Below are 21,009 nucleotides of genomic sequence, written 5' to 3'. Positions count from 1 at the left end.
ATCTGCATAGGTACCTCATGCAGCAAGCCAGTTTCCGGGAGGCTACTTGGAGAGGGCACGGCAGCGTTTAGGCACTCGCCTTTAATGGAGGGGCTGGGGCTTCACTTCAAAGCGGTCGACTTTGTTGCAGGGGAAGCAGGTGCGAGCTTGCCTTGCCTCTACTTATCCCGCTGCAGCGGGCATTCATGTACATTTCTTTCTTGCCTCCTTACAGCGCAGACTTTTATAGATTATATCAGCGCGCGCAACTACTTATACAGAACCGATACGAGAGAGCATTGCGAACACGTTTCTAGCTAGATGCAGACCTGTTCCCCTGAGCATACAGTCAAGAGTAAGCATACGGGGCGTTACAGATAGAAAGGGTCAGGCGTGCATGCTTCGAGAGCGACTAAGTGCAAGTAGTGGGGTGCTTTGAAAGAGAAGTTTCAGTAGAGGATCAAGTACAGAGAGAGGGTCAACATGTTGTTTGGGCAGACTCTCTAACCACTAGAACACCCGGGAGGAACCATCAGAACCAAGGAGAATATTCTTTTCTATATTTCGAGGCTCCCCCCAGACTATAGCAAGGGCATGACTATGCAGGCGGAGGTGGTCATGGGAGGTGAAGTAACAAGTGCAGTTATTCTGACTTACCATTGGGATAAGTAATATAGTTTCTACCTCCGTGATTGTATGGGGTCGACCTGCTTCTCATTACAGTTTTTAGGCTGGCCCTTAGTGTGTGCGGCAGTGAGGGCCTTGCCCCTTTACAGTGAATTCATAGTGTTATTTGAGGGGACTGGGCTTTTTTAGGGAGGTTCTGTTCCATTTGCAGGAACCATCTGGAGTACCTCCCTACCCTCTTGGTGGGCCTCCTGAGGTGCCATCAGGATAGGCACCATAGCAAACTGTCATTGGTGGGGGCTGTGGGCGCAGCGGGGCGGTGCGAAGTTAACTGAATGGGTGTTGCATGTCCCCCCTCAAGTCGCTTTACAAGGGGCCGTTCCTGGGGCTGGCTCCTGCTTCCTGCAGCGCGCAGAGACTGGCATGCATAGTCAGGGCTTGGTACATCTCATTACTGACCATTCATACGTTCACCAGCACCCACTATTTTCAAGCATGCCCATTTCTCTTCAAGGGGCAGTTCCTTGGGCAGGCTCCTGCTTCATTCAGCGCGCAGATATCTGCATGCACAGTTCAGGGCTTGATCTACCCCTCGAACCGCCCTTTTCATACGCCCTCCAGCACCCATTAGTTTCAAGCATGCTCATTTCTCTAACGTCAGGGGAGGGCTAGCACCCCCGGGGGGCGAACAAGCAAACTAGGGCAGGTGCCTTTCCACCCGAGGGCACCTTGGACAACAGGTAGTGCTACCCGGGATAGGACTTCAGCCTTAGTGTGAGGGGACTCTTGGGGTCACCCAACTGGGTTTGCAGCGCCTGCCTCTGTATTTCTCGACTTGGTTCATTGTCGATACAGGACCCCACATGGGTCAGGTAGCACCACATGGGTCCTTGTTTTCTATTTGTAGTTCATGGGGGCGGAGACCCATCCCCTGGTTCTCCGGCCTTTCAAGACCCAGAATTACACGTGTGGGTCTTGAAACATGCTGGTTATTCTGCCTCCGGGTTAGCATATGTTCCATGGCTTTGGGCCGGAGGTACCTGGGAGCCGCTCAGCGTTGGCGGGATCCGAGCTGATCGCACGACAGTCTTTGGGGCATCCTCCTCTGACATGTACTTGGGTAGTTATGTGACAAGCGGCTATTTACCACAGGCCCATGTCCCAGCGGGCGACGCTTTACTTCCTCCAGATAGGGCCAGTAGGAGGCTGCACAGCATCTCGTGTGGCGAGTAGTTTGGGTAAATAAGCTATGGGATCGCTCTTATCAGCTATTATGAAACCCTTTAATGTGGGGGTTTACATAATCTTTCTGGTATCTTAACACCCCTTTTGCTCGTTTTTACTCAGAAGGGTGGTGGCTTGGCTCGGTGGGCTCCCATCAGGAATTGGACACACGGCTTCACGAACACGTTTACGTGTGGTTGGGCTCCCCTGGCTTGCGCTGGAACAACCTTGTGAATAAACTTGAGTAACTTAGAGATTCCTTTGTAGCCCCCCCCCAATGTGAGAAGTTGGCCTGAGGTACAGATGTCTCCAATTCTGGGGGCACCTTGGATCAGTCTATACAATCCCTTATGGCGGGGGTTGTAAGTCTTCCTTACAGACAAGCTTTCCTATAGCTAGCATGGTCTTAAGCAGCCTCCATGCTAAACTGGGGGGCAGGTGATGCCAGCTGTTTTACCATTGCAATCCTGTATATACTCTGTATTTGGACGCAGCGGCAAGTCATGATACCACGCCACCCCCTGCCAGTTCAGGACACTGTTAGTATTATTCTTCTGCCTCACCTTGCTGGTACATCAGCGGCCACGCAGCCAAGTATACCTCACGGGGCGCTGCTCATACTCAATGGTGGCCATGTTCACACAATGCACAGAATGTAGTGCAGTGTTAGTCATATGAAGCTACCCCGAGGTAGCAGAGTGGACAGTTGATACCTGGTCGCTTTAGTTCAGATATATCCACCCGCGCTTTAGCCAGGGCAGCAGGCGGGGGGAGTTAGTTGCATCTATCAAGTGTATTGAGCACAGAAGGTGGGGTCTACTGTGCTTGAGCCAATGGCGTCAGGGTCCGTTGACCCTGACATTCCCTCTTCCGTACCCTGGAAAAGGGCACACAGAGCAGTATGCTCCTTTACTCTGGGCCGGATGTACCAGGGAGCCGTTCTGCAACGGCGGGAGTCGAGCTTATCGCACTGCAGTATTGTGGGGCATCCTCCCTCTGACATGCACTAAGGGTAGTGATGCATACAAGCGGCTAATTACCCCAGGCACATATTCCAGCAGGCGACGCCTTACATTCTCCTATTGGAGGCAGTACAGCGTCACGTGCAGCGTGTAGTTTGTGTATATAAGCTATTGGAATTGCCTTTTCAGCTATTGTGGCACTCTTCAATTGCTGTGCGAAAATTCTCCTGGGCACCGTAACTTATACAAGGTACAGATTTGCTGTCTGGGCTTACTCCTGTGGCGCTCAAGGGGGAGGGGCCCGCACTATTTTCCCCGCTTAGTTTTCGGGGGTTCTCACTGATCTATCTGGTGACCCAACACTCCTTTCCCCAATGTGAGAAGTTGGCCTGATGATGATGTCTCCAACTCTCGGGGCACCTTGTAGCAGTCAAAGCAATCCCTTAGGGTGGTGGTTGTATGTCAACCTTATAGTCAAGCTATCCTATTGGTAGCATGGACTAAACAGCCTCGAGGCCAAACTCATGAGGGCATTGTGAAGCCAGTGTCTTACCATTGCAATCCTGTGACATCACATGTAGGGACTCCACACTTAGTTATTTATTATAAAATATATGTAATTTTCACTAGAATGATCCCCTGTACTCTTTGAGTATGGAAGCTCAAGCGTTTAATCAGTAGCACTTTTTACTGATTATTCGGGGGACCGCGTTACGGCAGTAGTTGAAACTTACCGGGGTGTAGTCTGCTGACGCTTTGTGTAGGTGTGTGGTTGGGTCTCTGTGGCGTGCGCTGGATCTCCTATTGTACAGATTACAGGAAGCGCTATCAGCAATGGGGGCCCCTCCTCAGCGCTTGGTCCTTCACCAGGGGGTATGACCCCATGTACCTGGGACGGTCTACTCTAATGCTGTAGAGGCATACAGACCCGGGGGTAATCTGCAGATTAGTGACAGAGGGGCTTTGGTTCGTCAGGCACGTGTTGATTCAGGACAGGATCAGGTCACTTTGAAGTGGAAGGGGTCCAACTCTCTCCTGTCGGTTTGACTTGTTCCTATTGGACTGATGAGAAGCTCTGCAGAGCAAGGGTTGCAGGTTTCCCTAAGTAGCGAAGTGGTGGGGGGCCCGGACGGCGACGGTGGCCGCCGGCCGGGCTGTGGCGGAGTAACAGGGCGATCCGGAAGCAGAGAAGTGCAACATTGTACTTCAGCGGGCACATAGGGGTGCTAGAGCCTAACCTCGAACCTCATGGGAGGTCCGGGAACCCGTGTCTGCACCCCAGTAGTCCTTCGGGCGGTTGTGGGCCTGTGCAACCGGGGGTTTGCCTAGATACGCCCCGCAAGGGGGTGAGTAGAGTGATTGCCATAATGGCGCAGCAGATGGGTGGTTCGCCACTGTGCTGCTTGGCTCATCAGGCGGGCAGGTGGCGAGAATGCGGCCTGCCCTTGGATCGTCCGTAAGATAACCCACCGTGATTACATAACGTTGTATGTAATAAACCTGCAGCAACTTTTTCCCAATCTAACACTGGTGTCTGTGTGTTATTTATGGGATGTTGGGTATGATGGGGGCGGGGGGTTCTGTTGACCTGATGGGACTATGCGGCTGCCCGAGGCCACCCGGTGGCCATCAGGAGGGCGGGCCTCTTAGTCCCAGAGGGCTTCCCCCGCCCCCTGCCTGTGGTCCTCCACTCCTCCCCCGGGCAGGGGGAGCTAAGTAGGCTGTGACACGTGTCCGAGGGGGGCAGGCAAGGCGAGGGGGTATATATCTCCCCCTCGCCATTTTAGTTGCCTCTTTGGCGCTCTGGACGCACGTGTCGTGCATCGGGACACTCTTTTCCCTCCCTACCTCTTACCCTGAGTGTCTGCTTGGGGGGGTGGGCACCTGGGGGAGCTTTAATGTGTTCTTTTTCATTGCAGGCGGAGTTACAGGGCGATCCGGAAGCAGAGAGGTGCAACATTGTACTTCAGCGGGCACATAGGGGTGCCAGAGCCTAACCTCAAACCTCATGGGAGGTCCGGGAACCCATGTCGGCACCCCAGTAGTCCTTCGGGCGGTTGTGGGCCTGTGAAACCGGGGGTTTGCCTAGATACGCCCCGCAAGGGGCGTGAGTAGAGTGATTACCATAATGGCGCAGCAGATGGGTGGTTCGCCACTGTGCTGCTTGGCTCATCAGGCGGGCAGGTGGCGAGAATGCGGCCTGCCCTTGGATCGTCCGTAAGATAACCCACCGTGATTACATAACGTTGTTTGTAATAAACCTGCAGCAACTTTTTCCCAATCTAACACTGGTGTCTGTGTGTTATTTACGGGATGTTGGGTATGATGGGGGCGGGGGGTTCTGTTGACCTGATGGGACTATGCGGCTGCCCGAGGCCACCCGGTGGCCATCAGGAGGGCGGGCCTCTTAGTCCCAGAGGGCTTCCCCCGCCCCCTGCCTGTGGTCCTCCACTCCTCCCCCGGGCAGGGGGAGCTAAGTAGGCTGTGACGCGCGTCCGAGGGGGGCAGGCAAGGCGAGGGGGTATATATCTCCCCCTCGCCATTTTAGTTGCCTCTTTGGCGCTCTGGACGCACGTGTCGTGCATCGGGACACTCTTTTCCCTCCCTACCTCTTACCCTGAGTGTCTGCTTGGGGGGGTGGGCACCTGGGGGAGCTTTAATGTGTTCTTTTTCATTGCAGGCGGAGTTACAGGGCGATCCGGAAGCAGAGAGGTGCAACATTGTACTTCAACGGGCACATGGGGTGCCAGAGCCTAACCTCAAACCTCATGGGAGGTCCGGGAACCCATGTCGGCACCCCAGTAGTCCTTCGGGCGGTTGTGGGCCTGTGAAACCGGGGGTTTGCCTAGATACGCCCCGCAAGGGGCGTGAGTAGAGTGATTACCATAATGGCGCAGCAGATGGGTGGTTCGCCACTGTGCTGCTTGGCTCATCAGGCGGCCAGGTGGCGAGAATGCGGCCTGCCCTTGGATCGTCCGTAAGATAACCCACCGTGATTACATAACGTTGTATGTAATAAACCTGCAGCAACTTTTTCCCAATCTAACACTGGTGTCTGTGTGTTATTTACGGGATGTTGGGTATGATGGGGGCGGGGGGGGTTCTGTTGACCTGATGGGACTATGGATGCCTACTTGTGCCCCAGGGGATATGGAGGCCAGGACTCACCCAACATTTTTTCTGTTCACGGGGTCACGGAATTCAAACACCGTTCTACTGAGCTCTGGGACATGAAGTTATTCTTCCCTTTTAAATGCTCTAGAAGCACCAGCAGCTCAAGGTACAGGGACTACATGGCCCATCATGCCAAATGTCTTTTCATGTTGTTACTGGCGCCGCAGCAGAGGATCCTAGAAGAGGTGTCTGAGGCCCAGGAGCAGCACCGGCGGCAGAGTAACACAGACTGGCGCTCGCCTGACCCTAGCACACTCCGCAGAGCAGCGCCAGAGCAGCCCCTGCGGGCAGAAAGAAATCCGCTGAGCCCCCCGCAGATCTCTTTGTGCTATCCCTTTTATTTTACAGCTTTGTCATTGGAGGCTTGTTTGATATGTGATGCTTTCTAGAATATGTTGCCGCCTTACGATTAAACAAACACTGATAACAACAAAAAATGCAGTAGGTCCAGAAGTAAAACAACCCTTCCAAGAAACTGATGCTAAGAGCTCCTTTAGCGCGCGTGCCATCCAGCTTTTCCTCTTAGGTTGTATATGATGTCGTCCACAGCTGGCTTCCCTGCACATGCTCGGGTGTTTGCTTCGTGCCCGCGTGCGTGTGTCCAGTACACCCCGAAGTGCAACGCTATAAATATAAAGTGTACGTATTGACAGCACGAGGAAAATATTTGCAGCCGTCATTGTTGGCCTTCAGTATAACCTACTGCCTTTGGGGCGCGGGAAGAGCCAGAAAGCTGCGAGTGCGCGCCAGAGTATGTCAGCGTTATTCCCAGCGCGTAGCCTTTGTTTTTGGCAGACTCGGGCCATTCTGTAAGTTAAGTCGTGATGTTTCACAGATATTTTAGGCATGCGACTAAATTCTAACACTGTACACAGCCCGTCATGAATGAACTCCAGGACATTACTTTGCGTGATCTTTCATAGCCACGAGGGCGTGTATTTTTAGTATTCTCCTGCAATGGCTGGCCACGGAGTTACCCTATGGGAGCGTTTAAGACGCGGGTACCTTCCAGTTCTTTGTGTGTCTGTGGCGCGGGAGGGTGCGGGTCGGGCTTGTTGTAAAAGAGTCAGAGGAAGGAGTGGTGCAAGTTCTTTTAAGGCATGCCCCAAAAGTGCGCCGCAAATCACCTGTAGAATGTCAGCCTCAGAGGAGATTGCTGTCTACCAGCCAAAGATGAATATCTTATTCTTGAAAGTGACGACCCCGGAAGAGAAATGGGAGGTCAAGAAAGTGCACGCGGCCAGAGGTATGGCTCCTATGCCAACCCGACCACAAAATACCTAGGTGTTGCTTAGCCTGTATCTGTGGACTTTTCTGCCTAAAATGAGGGCTAATTATTTTTAAGAATACTCGAAGGGAAATTCCAGATTAATCAACTGTAAATGGTTTCGGCTGGACCCCGTTTCTGGCATGTGGGTTTTTAGACATCTTTTTCAGTGATGTGGAGAAAACTGCAGTTAATTCCAGATGAATCTCGGAGCTCGTAATGTGTGTCAGATGCTGTCAGTTGGTTTCAGTTAGTATTAGTTATTTAGCATTACAGCGTGGTTTTTTTTTTTTTACTGATGGAGCTATATAAGGAATGTCCAAAAACTCATGTTAAATTTATGGATGCATTAGATCCTATTTGTAACTGGTCTACTGGAACCTTAGAGCAGAAGGGCCTAACAACAAGCATTTGCAATGCAATAAGTCTCGCATTTGCGAGAGTTTAAGCTGTTGGCATTGTAGATGACAATGGCTTTCATTTATGTTTTAAAAACCAACACGTAAATAAAAGCCATTGCCATTTACAATGCCAATAGCTCAAACTCTCACAACTGCGAGACCTATTGCATTGCAAATGCTTGTTCATTATGCCAGTGCTCTCTACTTAGGTCTGCCTGGGGGCCTGAGCGAAAGACTGCAGCTCGCCCAAAACCAAGCAGCAGATTGTTCTATCAACAACCTAGCTACTGTCATAATAACGCTTTGCTAAAAGAACTGAACTGGCTCCTAGTTGGTCTGAGAACCTTGTTTTAAACAGGATGTATGATCTTTAAAATCCGCCGCTGGTAAAAGCCCCACCTTTGCGCATTCTAAAATACGGAACTATCCCCCTGATGCATCAAGCACCCATTTTGCAATTCCTTATTAGCGAAAAATAAGGATTGCGAAATAAGGAATAGCAAAATGCTATGCATGAAGATCTCGCTTAAAAAATAGGGATTTCTTAAAATGCATCTGGGCCTTTAACCCCAGGAGTAATCTCTATCAGCACACCACACTCTCTTAGAGATTCTCAAATTCAATAGGAAAAGATTGTGGGAAGAAAGTATGCTGTGCTAGCTACAAGCGTCTGGAACTCCTTCCCATACAACAATAGGGCCGGCACTTCCTACGAGATTTCAAAACCCGGTTAAAAACATGGATTTTCAAACAGGCCTACGATTAATTGTTCTTTTCATGTTGCTGCTGGTGCTCTCAGCACCAAGAAACTGTCTGGTGAACGTGTGCTCTTGAGGTCCCCTGTAATATAACATAACATAACATGTGGTCTGATTGATTTGCACGAGTTATGTACAAGTGATACATATCAAAACCATTAGCAGTCGCATCTCGTATGCCACAAAAATGTACCCTGATCCATATTCCTCATAATTATCCATGTTAACCCAAACATATCCTTCATATACAGTTAGGTGTGACTTTCACACACATATGTAGTTCAATTCGTATTGTACCAATATAGATTGAATGATGGGTGGTCATTGCGTCAATTGGGTCTATTTACTACATGATAGCTAGATGGGTTTTATTGCATTAAGAGCTCAATCATAATTTAAGATTTTAGTGCTATCCATTGGATAAGATTCTTGGTTCTTAAAGTCATATTACACAACAACAGTACAAATTTGATAGCAACGTTTACCTGAGATAGCAAATCCACTAAATCCTACTGCCAGCACTAAGAAGGAAATGGCCACTGGTTTTGTGTGGGAATATCCAACCACCAAAAGCAAGGTTGCTTCCATTCCAAAACCTGAAATGTAAAAACAGTTCCTATTAAATACAGCATTGTAATTAACACTGATGATAAACACTAGTTGAGCTACCAGAGATAACGAAAAAAGCTCTCAACTCAGCAAACTCAAATGTGAGTGTCGTGAGCTGATCTGCAATTGTACAGACATTCCAACAACAGTAGTTTGCCAGAGTGGCTACTAAAGCAGTCAGGTAGTAGAGACTCTAACTCTGCCAGACTGGAAACAACCTTTCTTCCCCACTGAGACTTCTCTACTGCTGTGGGGGTGAATTTTCAATGAAAGTCCTCCAGATGATGCAGGAGCAAGGGAGTAGCAAGACAATTAAAATATCCCCACTTCAAACCAAAGTTTTTATGGCACCAAGCAAACAAAACAAGTCATCACGACCTACCCCAAAAGTGCTCTCTTACTTTTTTCTTCCAAGAATCTACCCATTCTTCCTTCCATCCACCTGCATAAATCCACAATATGTCACATTTAAATTCTGTCAACCATTCATCCTTTCATCTATAATTCAGTCTTTTACCATTTCCTCCACCCATCCGTATCCAAACCTATCCATTCATCCATTCACTCATCCATCCATTCACCCTTTTATCCACCGAGGCTCGCTTATATTCAGTCATTCTTGCACTTATCCATTCACCCTTTCATCCATCCATCCTCCCTTTCATTCCGTTTATCTATCCATCCTTTCACTCGACCCATCCACCCTTTGTCATCATCCGTTCACCCTTTTACTCATTATCCATCCTCGCTTTTATTCATCCATTCTTTCACTTATTCATCCAACCTCACATTCATCTATCTACCCTCTCACCCATCCATCAATTATTTCTCTCATCCATCCACCCTTCCACTCACCCATCCTATCCCATTCATCCCTTCACTTACTGAACCAACCAACCATCCACTCTTTCACGTTATTTATGAGCCTTTGTCTGCTGAGTTGCAGACAGAAGAGGCCCAACAAGAACTCCATTCAGCTGTAGCTGCTAAAGCAGGGGGGTTCCTATGTTCCTAGTGGTAAGTAAATTAAACATGAAATTGAATGTGAAACCTTGCAGTAAGCAGGCTTCCAACATATGCTCATAAATGGCTAAATCAGGGGTAATAATACCGAGCCCAACCGAGTAACTCAGTTAAACAGTGTTATATTACTTATATCACCCACACTACGCTAAACAAGAGCCTTAGACTCGTACAGTTAGCACTAATGTGAAAAATGAAAAGCTATTGCCCTGTTTTCCTGCTATCATAGAAGAGAATGGAGAACAACTTTTGTTACAGTCCAAATTACCTACAAATGCTTGTAAACCTGTGGCAAAAAGTGAAACAATTAGGTTATCTATTGGTACATATAAAATTATGCCAGAATCACAATCAATTTGCCACATTTCTGGCATCATAACTGGGACTAAATCATTGGTTTCATTAAAAAAAAAAATAGGCCCATCATGAATTAGGGTTTATGTTAATCAAAAAGGTATTAAATATGTATAATTATACGTAGGCCAACAATGTGATACATCGTGTAAAGTTCCTTCAACCAGATTTAAATTACTTATCTGGTTTCCTTCAAAGCGTCACAGAGCTGCTTACATCGAAGCTTCACTGCTCTCTCAGGCTGCAGCCAATCAGAATCTGCAATAGGTCATGGCACCCAGTGTCACATGCTTAAGAAAGGAGCCCTGGAGGTTGCAGTTCAACACAGGCCACTCACAAATAGCACAAATGAGCCTGTAGACTACAGCCCCCGAGGGGCAGCTGGTCTCGTGCATACAGTTATGAGACAACAAAGCCAGTGTTGTGGCTGTGTTTCAGAGTCACATTTAAATGGAACTGGTGAGTTTGACTCCCTGCAACCTAATCTCTTTTTGCCTAACAGGGCTCCCTAACATCATGCCTGCTCCAGCTAACAAAGCGGGGGGAGGAGGTGCGCTTCCAGTTAAAATGTAATGGTGTCTGGTCCACCATATCATGTCAGCCGCTCTGCATTATTTTTTTTTAATGTTCAAAATGGGTAATTTTTCGATGAAAAATATCTTTAGGGAAAAAAGTATTATCAAATTAAAAAAATATCAACTTAACCAATACGAAAATGGGGAGAAAAGTGGTAAAGTTTTAGCTTATAAAGTGGCTGAAGACCGTGCTCAAAATGCTATTAAGGAAATTAAAGGGGATAACAATCAGATGTTTCAGGATCCTAAACTAATATTACAACAATTTGCATCTTACTATCAAGAGCTATATACGCCAGAAGTCGTAGCTAAAGAAGATAATATTAGAAACTACATAACACTAAATAAAGCCAAAACTCTGGAGGTTGAACAATCTGATCAGCTGGGGGTTGATATTACAGCAATAGAAATTAAAACAGCAATTAATTCGCTAGCAAATGGCAAAGCTGTGGGAGAGGATTGCATCCCATTAGAGCTATATAAAAACTGTATGGAAGAGCTAATTCCACTGCTTATCAGAGTTATCCAAGCAATTGGTAATGGAGAACAGGCCCCAAAATCGTGGAACCTCACCCAAATTATCTTTTTTTTAAAGAAGGGTAAACCATCACAGGAGAGAGGTTCCTATCGGCCAATTTCGCTTATTAATAGCGATGCAAAAATGTATGCAAAAATATTAGCAACCCGACTTGCACCATTAATGTCTTATATGGTTTCACCCCAACAACATGGGTTTATACCTAAAAGAGACACCACGGCACATATCAATATGGCCATTTCTGCGTTCGACCTGGCAAGAACTGAACCCACCCCACTCGGTATGATTCTATTAGATGCAGAGAAAGCATTTGACCGAGTGGGGTGGGATTTTATATGGGCAGTGCTGCAAGCGTTTGGCATACAGGGTCAATTTTTGAAATGGATTCAATCATTATATGATGTGCCGTTGGGAAAAGTTTCCTATATGGGCAAATGTTCTTCCACTTTCATGATTGGGCGAGGGACGCGACAGGGGTGTCCTCTATCACCCTTATTATTTGCCTTAGGTATGGAACCCTTCCTCATTGCACTTCAAAACCAAGCTCTTTTGTAAATGGTTTAAATTCTCTTGATATAACTGTATATGCGGATGATATTGCCTTCTTTTCCACAAATGTTCCTGAAACTATGACAGGCATCTTGGTAGAAGCGGGGAAATATGGCTTAGTGTCTGGCTATCGCTTGAACACCAGTAAGACTCAAATCATCCTGAATCATCAATAACCATCGTCGATGACAGGGATATGCGAAGTAGCAACTTACCTGGGGTTCAAAATTTCGTCAAATATAGATGAAATTGTAGCATTAAATTACGAACCGTTATTAAAGGAAACTGCTATATTATTTAAGAAATGGCATAAGCTCCCATTGAGTATTATTGGCCGAATAAATTTGGTTAAAACGAAAATATTGCCTAAATATCTTTACCTTTTTCGTTCTATTCCCTTAAGGGTAAACAATTCTTATTTTTGTAGGCTTGAGGGCATTATTAGTAGCTTTATTTGGGGCTACAAGAAAGCACGACGAGCTATATCTCTTCTTAAAGCCCCTTATGATCAAGGTGGATTGGGCCTTCCAGATATTAGATATTATTATTGGTCCTCTTTTATGACCCGCTTTCGTAGCTTGTTGATCCCTGACAAATGTCTATATTTTCATAAGTTTTTGTTAGGAGCAGACGCAACTATGTTTTTCTATAGACTAAATGACCCCAATTATTTTAAACGAGTTACATTTAAGACGGTGCGGGTTACCACTTACATTTGGCGCTCCATTCTTACTAAAAGCAAGATATCTTTATTTCATGATAAAACTCCTCTATGGTCTAATCCTGGCTTTCCGGAAATATTTCAAGACACAATAGGTGGTGTATTTTCCAAATCTGGCATTAATTTACTTGGAGACCTATATGATCATAGGGGATTTTTGTCGTTTGAAAGATTGAAAGCTTGCTATAAACTGCAAGAAGGGGCAAGATTTAAATATTTTCAAATTAGGGATTATTTTTTGAGGAAGATAGAACTTACTTCTTTGACTGAATCTGAAGTATGGAATTGTATGTATAGGGAAGAAGATAAGGCATTGATTAGTATAGGGTACAAAATATTCTCTGGATATAATACTAATGACATACAAAAATTGGCGGAAAAATTGACTAATAAGCTTACAATGGAAATAACACCAGACTTTATTATTTCCTCTTTAAACAGCCTCAATCTTGCTGTTCAATCCTCAAATCTTAAACTACAGTTATTTAAAACCATATGTCATTTATATCACACACCGGATCGGATTCTCAAATGGGCATCGAATAATAACTTCAGCGATCGTACAAAATGTCCCAAATGTGATTTGAAAGGAGCCGATATTATTCATATGCTTTTTTCGTGCCCAAATCTTGTTGAATTCTGGAATGGAGTAACTAAAGTTATTTCCACTAAACTTGGTATTCCTATTATGCTCTCGTTAAAAGATGTATTTATAGGAACGTCAGGGGAAAATAATATATAATGTGATTTACTGAATATTTTAATCACTTGTGCCAGACTGACTATTGCTAGAGATTGGGTTCAACAAAATTCACCAAAGGTTACTGAGTGGTGGAGTCTTGTTAAAGAGATACATAATATGGAATACGCTCTGGCAAATACTAGGGGTCTACAGGCTAAATGGAAAGTGGACAGAATATGGGGATTCATTATATCATAAAACTATTTTTTTCTGTAATTTTTTTGTCACTTATGTTTATATCTTGTTGTATAATTTGTTTGATGTACCCCCTTGATGCAAAATAATAAAAAGATTTTTAAAAAAAAATCAAAATGGGTAATTTTTCATTACAATTTTCCTGTTCACGACCTTCCTGGTTAAAATGGTTGTTGTGAACAAGAAAAAGGTCAAAAATAAATATTGCGGTGTTCTATATATAGGACTTTTTAGAAAATTAGAAAAGGTTTGGGCACGAATAAAAAGGAACACACTCTAGCAGAGGATCATCTCGTCATGCTTACATTGGTCTCTATTATTACATTGTCTTAAACATATGTTTTTTTGTTGCCACATGTATATGCAGAAATGTGTCCATACAGCCCTGCTCACACTTCCTGTGTACATTTGTTATGTTAGAAGTAGTATCACCCAGTAATAGTGCACCTAGTGTGCTAATGTAACTTTTGTAGAAGGTTAGCATATATGTTTAACAGTCATAAACTCTTGGAAAATACTTACACTCATTAGATGATGAAAGGGTAAGGCACGCACCGCTAATGTAAACCGGTTGAAGAGTTAAGAGGTTGTTGTGTGCAAACTAGGGCTTCGCTGTCTAGACAAATCAGCGTTGGAGTAAACTCTATGAAGCAATTCCCAAGGGGAGTTGTCCCCCAGTGCACCACTTTATGAGTACCCGTAGGTATAAAAAAGTTCAAGCAAACACAAAGTTAATTCCAAATGAATTTGTAATGATGATTGTCACTTTTTCATTACAATGTCGTAACGTTCATATGCGCAGTGAGAGTGCTCTTCAAACATCAATAAATACATCCACAGGTATTTCTTTCTACATCACTATGCATTTTGGGCTCATCCAGCCCTTCATCAGGGGAATTCTCTATGAAAAAATGAAAAACGGACTGTTTTCAGGGAGATGTCTCCTATTCATAAGACAAGTTAAACAAGATACTTCCATATGTCTGGGTTATTACTAGGAAAATCAAGTTGTCCCCGTGCTCATGAGGAACAAGATGCAGGTCAAATATGAGTCATAAATCTCCATGCGTGCATAGTGCTAGTTTAAATTACCGAATCCGGTGTAGTATTACTGTCAACTACGAATTTTTTAAAGAAAAAAGGAAAGACCAACGCCCAAGATAGACCAAGTGAAAACAAAAGGTGTTACTTGCTCATATACATCAAGATAGAAAACAAACTTCATGTAAACCGTTAGTACCAACCGCAAAGTGCCGGCATGATAATCAGAAACGCGGTGAAATAGTCAGTGATATCGAAAGGATAGTACTCACTAGAAACGTAGTGTTAAAACGCCATTAACCACGAGTTCCCACTGGCGTTTAGAGCCCGAAGTTACCGGTGTTCATGCTTGATAAAGCACGCCGAGTGCATTGAGGTAAACATCAACAAGGGACTGGCAAGCAGTCCACCAATGAGGGGGCCATTTTGGAACAGTAAAGAGATTAATAAGAAGGTGAAGAACAGTTATAGGCATGACGGCCATTCTAAAGCAGTAAAAGTAATCGGAAGACAATGTTGTACAGGCAAATTGTCAACCTTAAAGAAAAAAGTAGAAAAATATAAAGATGTCCAATGAATGAAAAAGAACAAATAAACACAGTGTCAAATGTGCAAACGTAAATCTGGAAACAAAAATGTTAGCATTCATGCACATTATATTTAAGAAAGTCATTTCTTGTAAGGCATCATAAGTCTGTTCAAATCTAGCACAGGAATTCCATACGATCCTTTAGCCCTGTGGGCTGCATCGTGCTCAGGTAACGTATCCAAAAGTTTTCTCTTTGGAGCAATTTGTTATTGGAGTTAAGGCCCTCGGTAATGACAACATTCTCAAGTATCATGAATTGCAGTTGAGCTATGTTGTGTCTGTGTTCCAGAAAGTGCATGGCCACGGAGGATTTCATATTAGCAGTTCTTATGTTGCTCTTATGCTCCAGAATTCTGATTCTTATCTTCCTTTCGGTATGTCCAACATAGCACAGGCCACATGGGCACTTCAGTAAATAGATTACATTCGACGTGTTGCATGTTGCGTTGACTTTTAACTTAATTTTGTAACCTTTCATGGGGTGGTGTAAGATGTTACCCTTTATGACATTATTGCAGTTGCTGCAATTGTAGCATGGTTGCAGTCCTTTATACCTTAAAGGTAAACATTCAGTCTTGGGATGAGTTAATAGTTCTTTAATGTTAGGGCCTCGAGTGTAAGCAAAAATCGGTATATGTTCAAATAATCCCCTAAAGTCGGATTCCTTACTCAATAGTGGCCAGTGTCTTAAGATTATACGTCGATATTTGTTACTCAGAGTGGAATATTTAGAAACCACTGTCATGCGTTTTTGTTCAATCTTGGGTTTTGATTTGAGTAAGTCTTCTCTCTTCATCAATTCACACTTTGATTAAGTGTTGTTCACTATCTCATCCGGATATCCTCGATCTTTAAATCTTTGACACATGATGTTGATTTGTTTTTTACACTCGGTTTCATCAGAGATGATACGTTTAACTCTCATAAGCTGAGATAAGGGAAGATTGTTTCTGAGATTCTGCCTGTGGAAACTCGAGTAATGGAGAGTGCTGTTGCGGTCAGTGTCTTTCCTGTATAAGGTAGTTTGAAATTTCATGTTCTCCAATGTTATCTGTACATCAAGGTAATGGACAGTGCTCCGATCATAGGCCCATGTAAATTGAATACGGTCATTGATGTTGTTCAAACCTTCTAAGAAGTGCAAAAGTTCCCTTTCTGATCCAGACCATAATAGAAAAATTTAATCGATATATCGGATATACAGTCTACCGGAATGAGCCCATTCTGGTAGGTTGAGGATGTTGTTCTGTTCAAAAAAGTGCATGAATAGGTTCGCGTAGACTGGGGCGGCACAGTTGCCCATCGAGGTCCCGTTAAGTTGTAGGTAGCATGTGTCTCTCCAGGTGAAATAACTTTGATATAAGGTAAACCCTAATAGTTCCATCAAAAACGGTTGAAGTGTCGGGCTGATGTCAGAATTCAAAATGGCATTTTCTGTGGCCTTAATCCCTAGGTTGTGCGGGATGGACGTATACAACGACTTAACGTCGACGGTACATAACCAATATTCTTCACAGGTTGATAACTCCAAATTTTCAAGTTTGTTCAAAAATTGAGTGGTGTCCCATATGTATGTAGGTGTTCTTACCACCAGAGGTTGTAGATGTTTATCCAGCAGCTTCCCAACTGGCTCATGGATACTGCCCCTCGTGGAGACAATTGGTCTAAATGGAGGTCTGTGTAGGTCCTTGTGGATCTTGGGTAACATATATAACGAAGGAGTTTTTGGATGTTCCTGGGTCAAGTACCGTTTGGTTTTTTCCGTGATCACATTGTCTCCCAGAGCCTTTTGAAGAATGATTTCAAGTGTTTGTTTGAATTCTTCAGTTGGATTCATGTCCAATGGTGCATAGGTGGTGAGGTCCATTACATGCAGGTGTACTTGTTGATAATAGAATTCACTGTCCATTATAACTAAAGCGCCACCTTTATCTGCGTTTTGGCACACAATGTCTTTGTTCTCAGCCATATTTTTCAATAGGGTTCTTTCCTTAACCGTCAAGTTACTGTGTTTCAGTTTGTTTTGAATCTGTAAAGTTGTTATATCTTGTTTCACCAAGTTCTCGAAAGTGTCAATCAACTTGTGACTGCCCGCCGACGCCAACCCAAAGCGTACAATCCCTACTCTGCCACAGAAACTTCTTCATCTGATAACGAGGTACAATCAAACAAACAACCTCCTAGACTTGCTACTACACTGGAGAATATTGTTACCTCTGAACCTGCGGTTCCTTTTTTAGAAGGGGGCCGAGAGGTACAGGAAGACCCCGGCGGGGAAAAAACAGTCGAAAAAACAAAAGAGCCAGAGAAAAGGAAGGTCAAGAAAAGATGACCGAATTCAACAACCTAGTCATTAACATCTCGTCACAGACATTTACTGAATTGGAAATCAAGACTTTGCAAAAGGGTCAATCATTTGTACCAACCACCAACTCTAACACTCTTGAATTAGAAGTGAGTTTTTTTCAAATTGATGAGAAATATCAGACTTCGTCATTATTTTGAGAATATAATCACAGTTGAGACTCAACCTGACACCACCTTGTTGGACTTACGTCCACGCAGCACCTTTATGGCTCCTATCAGTCACAAGTTGATTGACACTTTAGAGAACTTGGTGAAACAAGATATAACAACTTTACAGTTTCAAAACAAACTGAAACACAGTAACTTGACGGTTAAGGAAAGAACCTTATAGAAAAAGATGGCTGAGAACAAAGACATTGTGTGCCAAAATGCAGATAAAGGTGGCGCTTTAGTTATAATGGACAGTGAATTCTATTATCAACAAGTACACCTGCATGTAACGGACCTCACCACCTATGCACCATTGGACATGAATCCAACTGAAGAATTCAAACAAACACTTGAAATCATTCTTCAAAAGGCTCTGGAAGACAATGTGATCACGGAAAAAAACAAACGGTACTTGACCCAGGAACATCCAAAAACTCCTTCATTATATATGTTACCCAAGGTCCACAAGGACCTACACAGACCTCCATTTAGCCCAATTGTCTCCACGAGGGGCAGTATCCATGAGCCAGTTGGGAAGCTGCTGAATAAACATCTACAACATCTGGTGGTAAGAACACCTACATACATACGGGACACCACTCAATTTTTTAACAAACTTGAAAATTTGGAGTTATCAACTTGCGAAGAATACTGGTTATGTACCGTCGACGTTAAGTCGTTGTAAACGTCCATCCTGCACAACCTAGGGATAGAAGCCACAGAAAATGCCATTTTGAATTCTGACATCAGCCCGACACTTCAACCGTTTTTGATGGAACTATTAGGGTTTACCTTATATCAAAGTTATTTCACCTGGAGAGACACATGCTACCTACAACTTAACGGGACCTCGATGGGCAACTGTGCCGCCCCAGTCTACGCGAACCTATTCATGCACTTTTTTGAACAGAACAACATCCTCAACCTACCAGAATGGGCTCATTCCGGTAGACTGTATACCCGATATATCGATGACATTTTTCTATTGTGGTCTGGATCAGAAAGGGAACTTTTGCACTTCTTAACAGGTTTGAACAACATCAATGACCGTATTCAATTTACATGGGCCTATGATCGGAGCACTGTCCATTACCTTGATGTACAGGTAACATTGGAGAACATGAAATTTCAAACTACCTTATACAGGAAAGACACTGATCGCAACAGCACTCTCCATTACTCGAGTTTCCACAGGCAGAATCTCAGAAACAATCTTCCCTTATCTCAGCTTATGAGAGTTAAACGTATCATCTCTGATGAAACCGAGTGTAAAAAACAAATCAACATCATGTGTCAAAGATTTAAAGATTGAGGATATCCGGATGAGAAAGTGAACAACGCTAAATCAAAGTGTGAATTGATGAAGAGAGAAGACTTACTCAAATCAAAACCCAAGATTGAACAAAAACGCAGTACAGTGGTTTCTAAATATTCCACTCTGAGTAACAAATATCGACGTATAATCTTAAGACACTGGCCACTATTGAGTAAGGAATCCGACTTTAGGGGATTATTTGAACATATACCGATTTTTGCTTACACTCGAGGCCCTAACATTAAAGGACTATTAACTCATCCCAAGACTGAATGTTTACCTTTAAGGTATAAAGGACTGCAACCATGCTACAATTGCAGCAACTGCAATAATGTCATAAAGGGTAACATCTTACACCACCCCATGAAAGGTTACAAAATTAAGTTAAAAGTCAACGCGAAATGCAACACGTCGAATGTAATCTATTTACTGAAGTGCCCATGTGGCCTGTGCTATGTTGGACATAGCGAAAGGAAGATAAGAATCAGAATTCGGGAGCATAAGAGCAACATAAGAACTGCTAATATGAAATCCTCCGTGGCCATGCACTTTCTGTAACACAGACACAACATAGCCCAACTACAATTCATGATACTTGAGAATGTTGTCAATACCAAGGGCCTTAACCCCAAGAACAAATTGCTCCAAAGAGAAAACTTTTGGATACGTTACCTGAGCACGATGCAGCCCACAGGGCTAAATGATCGTATGGAATTCCTGTGCTATATTTGAACAGACTTATGATGCCTTACAAGAAATGACTCTCTCAAATATAACGTGCATGAATGCTAACATTTTTGTTTCCAGATTTACATTTGCACATTTGACACTGTGTTTATTTGTTCTTTTTCACCCATTGGACATCTTTATATTTTTCTATTTTTTTCTTTAAGGTTGACAATTTGCCTGTACAACATTGTCTTCCGATTACTTTTACTGCTTTAGAATGGCCGTCATGCCTATAACTGTTCTTCACCTTCTTATTAATCTCTTTACTGTTCCAAAATGGCCCCCACATTGGTGGACTGCTTGCCAGTCCCTTGTTGATGTTTACCTCAATGCACTCGGCGTGCTTTATCAAGCATGAACACCGGTAACTTCGGGCTCTAAACGCCAGTGGGAACTCGTTGTTAATGGCGTTTTAACACTACGTTTCTAGTGAGTACTAACCTTTCGATATCACTGACTATTTCACCGCGTTTCTGATTATCATGCCGGCACTTTGCGGTTGGTACTAACGGTTTACATGAAGTTTGTTTTCTATCTTGATGTATATGAGCAAGTAACACCTTTTGTTTTCACTTGGTCTATCTTGGGCGTTGGTCTTTCCTTTTTTCTTTAAAAAATTCGTAGTTCACAGTAATACTACACCGGATTCGGTAATTTAAACGAGCACTATGCACGCATGGAGATTTATGACTCATATTTGACCTGCATCTTGTTCCTCACAAGCATGGGGACAACTTGATTCACCTAGTAATAACCCAGACATATGGAAGTATTTTGTTTAACTTGTCTTATGAATAGGAGACATCTCCCTGAAAACAGTCAGTTTTTCATTTTTTCATAGAGAATTCCCCTGATGAAGGGCTGGATGAGCCCGAAATGCATAGGGATGTAGAAAGAAATACCTGTGGATGTATTTATTGATGTTTGAAGAGCACTCTCAGTGTGCATATGAACGTTACAACATTGTAATAAAAAAGTGATAATCATCATTACAAATTCATTTGGAATGAACTTTGTGTTTGCTTGCTTTTTTTATACCTACGGGTACTCATAAAGTGGTGCACTGGGAGACAACTCCCATTGGGAATTGCTTCATAGACTCATTAGATGATGCCATCAG

General features: G+C 43.9%; 1 protein-coding gene across 1 annotated transcript in view; it reads right to left on the bottom strand.

The window, feature by feature from the left end:
- LOC144763537 (vesicular glutamate transporter 3-like) overlaps positions 1–21,009 on the bottom strand; it is a 311,868-nt gene that overhangs the window by 46,467 nt on the left and 244,392 nt on the right. Inside the window, exon 11 of the mRNA XM_078649214.1 lies at positions 8,878–8,988. Coding sequence (XP_078505340.1) covers positions 8,878–8,988 — 111 coding nt within the window. The remainder of the gene's footprint in view (positions 1–8,877; positions 8,989–21,009) is intronic.

Source organism: Lissotriton helveticus, chromosome 1_1, assembly GCF_964261635.1.
Source record: "Lissotriton helveticus chromosome 1_1, aLisHel1.1, whole genome shotgun sequence".
Lineage (NCBI taxonomy): Eukaryota > Metazoa > Chordata > Amphibia > Caudata > Salamandridae > Lissotriton > Lissotriton helveticus.
This window is presented reverse-complemented; position numbering and strand designations above follow the sequence as displayed.